The sequence below is a fragment of the Pituophis catenifer genome, unplaced genomic scaffold (assembly GCF_029215685.1).
Source record: "Pituophis catenifer annectens isolate HBS135680 unplaced genomic scaffold, rPitCat1.0.hap2 SCAF_1, whole genome shotgun sequence".
Classification (NCBI taxonomy): domain Eukaryota; kingdom Metazoa; phylum Chordata; class Lepidosauria; order Squamata; family Colubridae; genus Pituophis; species Pituophis catenifer.
This window is the reverse complement of record NW_027256881.1, coordinates 85,276,903-85,286,247: the sequence shown is the minus strand read 5'-3', so window position 1 is coordinate 85,286,247 and position 9,345 is coordinate 85,276,903. Positions and strand designations below refer to the sequence as shown.

Sequence of the window (9,345 nt, the reverse complement as noted above, 5' to 3'; positions counted from 1 at the left end):
TTCCTCCTCCTTTGAATAGTGCTATACGCACTTAAACGTGGCGTGCAGGTAAGCGCGCGCTCTCTATAAAAAAAATCTGAAAAAAAAACCCAGAAATTTAGTCGAGCTATTAATGGACAACCTCATTTCTCCGAAAAAGAAAAAATGTTATTGCAATTGATAATGCAATGCAACGTAGTTGTGTGGGTGTACGTGCGTTTAGCTTTTAAATAAATGAAATCTGCTCTGCCACTTTCAATGACTCCGATCAGGCTGAAGACATCAGCCCCTTTATGCTGGCGGAAATTGTGGTTTTATTTCCCTATTTATATGGAAAAGTGAAAGCCGGGCGGGAAATGCAGTCCTCAATTCGATGCAAGAACACCGGTCAAGTTGCAGCAAAGATCTCGTACTCCAAACTTCAACCTGCCGAAGCAACCTCCTTCTGTGTTACACTGGGACTAAAAGCAAATGCAAGTGCAACGGGAGCGATAGAAGCTACGGACGCGTTCATTTTTACTTTCCTGCAACTTTGCATTGTCGCCTGCCGGAGGAAGAGGCGGAAGCACCCTTGCCGCCCAGGTGCAGCCCAAGCCTTCCCTGCTGTTTCCTATGGGCAATTCTCTCTCTCTCTCTCTTGGGCAACATTAAACATGGCGTCCAAAATCACCCCGGAAGTGGGGCACAGTGGGTGGATCTACACGCCAGAAGTTAATACACGCCAGAAGTCTATGGCTCCGCTCGCGTTGCTTTCATCCCCCGCGGGGAACACTTGAGTGGCGCCGAACGCGCGGCGACCTTTTTCGCTCGCGCTCCGCTTCCCAGGCTCGGCGCGCGCCCCTGAACCGCGAACGAAGCGCGCGCCTGTCGCTTTTAGCCGCCCGCTTCGTTCGGCGCTCAGGCCTTAATTTGGGGGGGGGGGGGAAGGAGACACAACATGGCGCTCGTGCCCGGGCAGGTGCTGCGGGTCGCCATCCTCCTCTCCTATTTTTCCATCCTGTGCAATTACAAGGCCATTGACATGCCAGCGCACCAGACCTATGGAGGCAGCTGGAAATTTCTGACCTTCATTAACCTGGTAAGTCACCTTTTGCACGCCGCCGCCACCTCCGCCTCCTCTTTCTCGGGATGTGAAGGATGCGATCCCGTATCCCGGGCAAGGAGAGTGGATGCGTTCCCCGTTTAAAATTTTGCCCCGGGGATGAGGCCTCTTTTGCGCGGAAGGACTGGTGACGGGCAGCGCTTTCAAGGGGACGCCAGAAGGGGAGGTGCTGTGAAGGAAGACGCTGTTCATTCGCACCGTCGTTTTTTTTTTTTTTTTTTTAAAGAAAGAAGAAAAAGGCACCGCGGTCGCAACGCTGCCGTTTGGAGATGTCTGTTTATTGACTACGCACATGAACAGTGCTAGGGAAGAGAGTGAAATAGATTAGGATTATTGGCTCCCCCGCATTTAGAAATAGCGATACGAGGCACTTCTCCAAAAAAAATGAAAGCTGCAACTCTGTAAGGAGAAAGAGAATGATAGGTAGCTGCTGAGAGGATAGGAAACCCAATGAATGACATTATTGTACATTAAGGAAAGGAGAAACCCGAAAGTCCAGTTGTCTCTTGAAAAAAAGCACCTTTGGGATATTGTGCATTATATTATCTCACAAGCAAAATGCTTTCCAAAAAGCAGTTCATCAATTTAAAAAGGTTGACTAGTTTCTTTTCTTTAGAATTGCCACATATTTCGTGAACACCCAAGTTAAAATGTCACTTACATTCTAACTATTTGTTTGATTATTATTATATTATATTATTATTATTATTAATGCAAAGTCACAGTTTACCAGTTCTTTAGCTGGTGTTGGCCTTCCTGCCATCAGTTCTTCCCAAGGATCTAGGTCCTAGGATATTGTAATGGCATAATATATGTGTGAATCTAAGCAGTGTGGCCTTTTGCAATTGATAGTTGGAAACTTCCTTCGTTTGCAAGTTTTCTTAGTGCTGGCCAAGATTTTTTTGGTTACTGCACCCAGCGTAACGATTCATTACTAGCCGAAGCTTTCTCCTAGTAGGAACACATAAAAATATTATTCCAGAATTTCCAGCTACGCTAAAGTATTTGAACTATTATTTATCCTGCCATAGTTAGCTCTGCCCATTCTGGAGGAACTACCTGAAATTTTAAAGAACCTTGCCTTATTTGTAGTCTAAAGGCTGAATTTGAGTTGCCCATAACTGCCCATAGCTGTCACTGCATATTTACGCTGCAAAGGAGTTGTTGGGTAACTGTAGGTTGCAGATAGCTGCAGATGGGCTGACACAAATACTTCCCAAATCTCAACTGTACGTTGTGCAAAGGTGCACATCCTGCTGATTGGTTGATCCGACTTCATGTTTTGTGCTTTGCTGTTTGGGTGCCCCCTAGTCAGAACATTACATTTTCAGAAATGCATACTTCCCCTTATGTGTAGTGCTGGAGAATTCTGCTAGAAGATTAAAATTGTGAGAGTAGGAAGGTTTTGTTCATTTTTTTGACTCTGTATGAGAGCAAGATACCATCTTCCAGTTTAGAAGGTCCCACTAAAGTAGAGTGTCTTTCCCCTAAAGATCTGAGACTCAGAAGTCATAACAGTGATTCATGACTCTTGATAGATAAAAAAAGTGTCAAGTATATCTCCAGTGTTTTAGTCTACCTCCTCAAATTGTCAATCTCCGATCTTGGGTACAGTAGGACTGAATATGGATATAAATAAAAAAGCAAATAATTTGCTTCCTTGACCCAAAGTTCAATACTAAATTTAAGCTTAATCTTTTGCATCACAGAGACTCAAGGTTTGGGTAGTTGATCTGCAGTGATATTTAAAAGTTTGAATTTTCAATCTTTATGTAAAAATATTACCTAAACTTGTTTTAATCAGTTTTTGATGGTTTTTATTTCCGTTATTTATTTGTAACTATTTATTGTTTTCTATTTTTAAGTGTGTGAGTTGCCCAGAGTCATATATATGAGTTGGCAGTTTATATAAATAAAACGGATAAATAAACAAATAAATCCCTTTCTCAGCATTATGTCTATCTTTTCAAGAATGAAAAAAAACTTCCAGGTGACCAGGACAGCCTTGTATTGATGTCATGTCTTCTTTTCAATTATTTGAGGTTAGACGTAATACAGTCTCTTGCTGAGAAAGTGATCCATGTTAAATTGTGTTAAATTGTTTAGAAAAAAGGGGGAAAATAACTACATTTCATAAAGATAACTTTTTGCTTTCTCAATTGATGACAGCACATATTTGACCTTGTCTGGCCTTGGAGGCTAAGTAGTATCGAGACTAGCTGATACTTAGGTGACCTACAGATAGTATCAGAGCTGTGGGTAGAGTGGAAAGTCAAAAATACATCCCAGTAGAAAGTTATGGCAAATTGCTTCCAAATCATTATCAAGAAAATTGCATGAATCTCTCAATGGAGTCACAGGGAGTCAAGCTCAGATCAGAGGAAACTTTATTGTACTTTATTTTTTAATATTCTAACAATACATTGGAAGCCTTCATAAATGCTTAGGGCAGAAAACAAATACTTGATGAAGGAAGTATCAGACTGGGCTTTTCCTGTAGAGTTTAATCTCCAATAAATTGTATTCTTTGGTAGAATAATGTTTCCCAACAGGATAAACCAATTTTACATACTTTCTCAAAGAAGTGTAAATTATAGTGTTCAAATCTGCAACTTATGAGAAATCTTCTGATTTGATAGCACTCTTCCTTTCATCATAACCAAATTACACAATTTTATTTTTAGCACATCTTTCTTCATACCTCCAGAGTTTTGATAATTTATAAAATTGATAAATCACTAGCATTTTGCTAAGCACAGTATTTAAGTCTGTCTAGCTAAGAAAGAAGGCAAGTGAGGGAATACAATAAAATGCATAAAATTATGCATGCTGTAGATAAGTGAACAGAGAAATTTTCTGCATTTTGCATGGAATTGTCTATTAAAGCTGCATGTGCAGCAATTTACCACCAATAAAAGGAAATAATTAGAGTTGTTGGTAAAAGAAGTACAGACATAAAGGAAAAGACTATCCGGTATCAAAACTACCATATTTACCTTCTACTTGCTAGGAGCAATGTTGGAAGAGAGCTATTACACTTACTTTACTCATCCCGAAATACAGCCTCTTGGCCGCTATATACAATAACATAAATTAAAACAATAGAAAGACAAAAACCATTAAAAATGAAAATGAAATTGAATGGAAATGAGTTTGGATAGGTTTGACTTATTTTGGATGGTTTCAGAGGCTCAGAATAGATCCGAAAAGAACATAAATTGTCCCTTTTCTTCTTAAATATTGCATTACAAAGATATTCTGATACGATACATTTATGCTTTGATACAGAACTGAACAAGCATTAGGTTAATAACATCAATTTTGTCTCTCTGGGAATAGGGACACTAAATCTACAGAGTTTTAGAGACATCAACCAAATTTGTAGAGTGCCACAGATCCTGCTGTCTACATTTTGATGTTGCATATTGGGCTTGTATCATTATGCATCATAATATAATATTCAGTTATTTGGCTTTATGCTGATTCACAAAGCAACACACTTGAAAATATTTGACCGTGGTATTTTGATTTCATCTGCAAAAGAGATTTACTAATTTTAACAGTTCTTTTGAGATTGCTTTTGAAAAGGAATTAGTTATTTTTGGACACTTGCCTTGTTCAACGTGGCAGTGGCATATTAAATGTCTACATATTTTTAATAAACCTGGAAGTGCCTTAATTCTCAATGTTACCTCTACCAAATTATCATTCATAGCTGCTTCTTAAAATAAATAAGATTGCTTGAATGTATATATTTGAAGTTCTTGGAAATTAGCGTACTTGGAATTTTCCTAGGTTCAATTTTTAAAAAAAAAATCCAGAAGGTAAAATTTAGTTCAAGTCTAGTTCTCAAATAATGTGTTCAGGCATTCTAACATATACTTGTATTCTAAGTGGAGGGTATTGTATACCTAATTGTATTTATTGTATTGTATTGTATTGTATTTCTAATTAAGACAAATAATATCTGATATGGTAAACTCATGTTTAGTTTATTCATTTTATTTTCCGCCAGTTTTCATAATATTTTCTTAGCAACATTTTTTAGAAGTGATTTGCATTGTCTTTTTACTAAGGCTGAAAATGATTGTCAAAGATTACCCAGTTGATTTCATATCAAAGGCAGGACTAACCCTTTCAGTCTTCCAGTTTCTAGCCTAGGGTCTGTAACCACTATACCAATCTGGCTCTTGTTTTGCTATTACTGTCTGTTAGAAGAAATATCCTTCTGGGTTCAGCTCCAAGTTTTTTTTTGTTTTGTTTTTTTTTAATTTGATTTATATGCTGCCCTTCTCCGGAGACTCAGGGCGGCTTACAATGCGTTAAGCAATAGCCTTCATACTTTTGTATATTTATACTAAGTCAGCTTATTGCCCCCACAAACTGGGTCCTCAGTTTACCCACCTTAGAAAGGATGGAAGGCTGAGTCGACCTTGAGCCTGGTAAGAATTGAACTCACAGTAATTGCAGGCAGCTGGATGTTAAATGCTGCCTTAGGAGGCATTAGCCTCTTACGCCACTCAGGTTCAAGTGGGGAAAAAGACACTGGAAATATGGGGACTGCTTGGAAAGATGGTTTAATAGTGGACAGGATCACATGGTTTGAGTTCCTGAACAGAAAAAGAGGCTGAGATGCAGTGAGTCCCCGGGTTTTATGCCCTCTCTGGCTTTGAACTTCCTGGGGCCCCGAAAGAATATCCTGATTAGTTGTCAGACTCCCAGGGGGTGGGGGTCTTAGCTAGCCTTGCTGACTGATGTAATCTTCCCAGGTGCCATGTGGTGAGTTTCTGTTGCTAGATGGGTCTTATTGTGTTGCAGATGATGGTCTATTGACAAAGATAGAGTTGCCTCTGGCCCATTGACAAAGGGTGGGGGCAGGAAGATGGGAGCTGCTTCGTCTTTAAAACATGCTTCGCCATTTCTCATCCAGGGAAACATAATATTCTGTCTTTTTAATCTTTCCCAAAATATTTCATTCCTCTAGGAAAGGGGTGGGTGTTAACTTCCTACATGTCTTTAAATATTAATAAAGTTAATTCAAAACATCAAAACCATTCTGATATGACCAATAAATATAGGTCGAAATCATTCTTGACACTTTGTGATTGTCTGGAAAAGCCCTTGCAGTTTTCTTAGCTGCAATTTTTGAAATTGTTTGCCATTGGCTTCTTCCTAGGGGTGAAAGAAAATGAATGGCTCAACTAGTTCTATATTATCACTGTTATTAATTTTCTCATGGTCAATTATAATACTTTGTTTTCCATATATGTATGTAGATATTTAAAATGATGATAATTTACAAAGTAGTACTAATAATATTGCTACAAGATGGTGGGAATATATGTATTCATAAAGATAGACTTCAAGTAAATGGGAAAGTTTAGTTCCCTTTCCAGTTTATTTAGCTTTCTTTTCTCTGAGATAATTCTCCCTCTGTCTTTTTGGTTTCTTGAGACCTCCATATTCTCTTGCACTCAAAAACAGGGAGAAGATTGTTGTGGGGATAATAGGAGGAGAAAGGTGCATTGGACCTGTTTGCCACCTTTAGTTATTTTTAAAAATAATAAAGGCAGGCTACAAACAAACAAACAAACCTGAAATATGTTAAGGAAGAGAAGTAAAGTATTATCTACTGTGCAAAAATGATTACATTTTTACAAAGCTGGATTGATCATCTGGATCACTATCATTTGGGATCGTGTTTCATGTCATTCTACATTAAGTTTGCCTCTGCATGTAGATTTTGTTTTGTTTCTAAATCTATAAAAAAGACCAAATGATTTTTTCCCTAGGATTTCCTCATGGAAATTTCAGTTTAGTTTGTTTATAAATTGAATCATTTTAATAGTATTGCATCCTTTTCCTATTCAGCTCCATGCATTCTGATATTATAGAAATGGGGACATAGATGAATTTTGTCAGAACAGTCCAAATTATTTAGTACTGTATTTTGCATTTTTTTCAGTTTGGCTAATTAAATATATACATAACATTTTTATTTCCTGATGATATACAAAGTATGGATCTAAAATTCAGAGATAACAAAAACAAAAATTAAATGTATTTGATGGACAAAAATAATAAATTGAAAGCACTTCAAAGGGAAATCTTGCTGGAAACAGTATTTTCAAAAATTACTGGATTAATTAGGGATGAACAGTCAAAGCTTATGATAATTTTTGGAGTCATAACGTTGTAGATACTTTGTGAATGGCTTTAGGAATTCCTTATCATACTCCCAAGGCTAAGAGTCTAGAAATCTGGCATCTTTGGTGTTTCTCTAATTGCTTCTAAAGTTACTTTGATATAATGTCTCAGACATCAGTCGTCTCTAGCTTTATTGGTGTTCTTGTTTATTACTATTTTATATTTATTCAAATAGTGCAAGGATGATTACATGATTTTAGTAATACCTCATGCTGTATTTATGGCTTATAGTGATTAAGATCTGCATTAATAAATTAATAGAGAAGAGAAGATCAGAATGAAATTGAGACATAATCCGCAAGCTGAGGTGGTAAATGAAAATTGAGTAAAAATAACTGAGCAAGAGGATAATAAGTGAAGTAGGCCAGAAAGGTCAGAAAGGCAACCAAAAACAGTCTTGTAACATAAACAACATACACAATACTAATGTACTGTTTGAATTGGTGTGCAACTGGTGTGTGGCAAATACCAATTAAATTAACTTCCCTTCTCCCCCATAGAATATTGACTTCTGGTAACAACATGGGTGTGTTGTTTCTATATAGTAATGTAGTTTTATCCAGATCTTTTGTCTTCCTAAAGTTATAAAGCTTCTAGGAATATATGAAAAGCCAAGAATCATTTGAATATGACAAAGTAAGGAAAAAATTAATAAATAATAAAATATTTATTCAAACAGTTACAGATTTACTGTAACATTCTGATGTCACAGGGCATCAGAATGCCAATAAGGCAAGATCTTGCCTTCATCTTACTTAACATTAATTAGGAAAGCCACTTTGCTTTGGACCATGTGGTGTATTCTGTATATTTTAGAATTTTCACATAAATAATTTGTCTGGTACTTATCAGAGAAAGATTTCTCTAAATCATTCTATTTTGGTTGAGTGAACTATTTATTTTAAAACATGATAAGAATTTTAATGTATTGTAAACTTAATCTATAAGTACAACTTAGTATAAATATCTGCAATAAATGTTTCTTTCCTTGCTCAACAAGTTAAGCCAAAGTTTACCTAGCTTGTTGATGGCCTTTTTTAGTATTAATTGATGTTTGGCAGATGGCCTAGGACAGTGATGGCTAACCTTTTTGCCATCGCGTGCCAGGAGAGGGGGGGGCGGGGGAGGGTCGTGTGCCCACGTGCATGCACGTACAAACCCCCCCCCCCGCTCCTGGCACATGATGTCCTGGTAGGCCCGTTTTTCTTTCTTACCTGGTTCCAGATCCTCTCTATTTATCTAGGAAGGGTGAAAACAGCCTTTCTCACTCTCTCGGAGGTCCTTCAAAGGCCTGAAACAGCTCATTTCCCAATGCCCGGTGGGACAGGAAGTGACATTTTTTGCTGTCCCCAGCCTCCAGAGCCTTTCTAGGAGTCTCTAGGAGCCTCTCTAGGAGTCTCTGGAGGCTGGGGACAGCAAAAAACGTCACTTCCTGTCCCACCAGGAGTCAGGAAATGGGCCCTTTCAGCCTCCGTAGGGCCTCCAAGGGAGTGGGAAAGGCTGTTTTCGCCCTTCCCAGATAAATAGAGAGGATCTGGAGCCAGGTAAGAAAGAAAAACGGGCCTTCTCCAACCCCCCCTCCCCAGGCCCTCCAGAGGCAGGAAACAGCCTATTTCCCTACTTCTGGTGGGCCCAGAAGGCCCGAAAATCAGCTGGCCAGCGCACGCATACACCCCAGAGCTGAGCTGGTGTGCCCACTAATATGGCTCTGCGTGCCACCTGTGGCACACGAGCCTAGGATATATCACCAATCACAACTCTAATATTGTATGTAATATAAAATATATTTAATTCAAAATAATTGTATATGCTGAATAGGAGTCAAGCAAAATTAAACTTTAGAAAAGATAATATGAGATGTGATCTAGTAAAAATACATTCCACATAAATACATATTTGCTAAATGGATAAAAATGCCCTGTATTGTAAACAGGACATGGAAAGTAATAAGGGCAGATTTTATATGTACAGTTCAGAAGAAGCAGAAGAAACAGCATATAATTTAGAGCTTTTTAAAACAAAAGGTGATGGTTACTTAAGTAGATGTCAGGGTGATT

The 9,345-nt window shown here is 38.1% G+C and overlaps 1 protein-coding gene across 2 annotated transcripts in view; it reads left to right on the top strand.

Moving 5' to 3' along the window:
* Positions 1-756: 756 nt before the first annotated feature.
* AIG1 (androgen induced 1) overlaps positions 757-9,345 on the top strand; it is a 67,661-nt gene continuing 59,072 nt past the window's right edge. For both annotated transcript variants that reach the window (XR_011599754.1, XM_070932668.1), the window contains exon 1: positions 757-1,057. Coding sequence is in view for 1 of the 2 variants with exons in the window: in XM_070932668.1 (XP_070788769.1) it covers positions 917-1,057 (141 nt within the window). In the remaining variant the exon portion in view is untranslated. The remainder of the gene's footprint in view (positions 1,058-9,345) is intronic.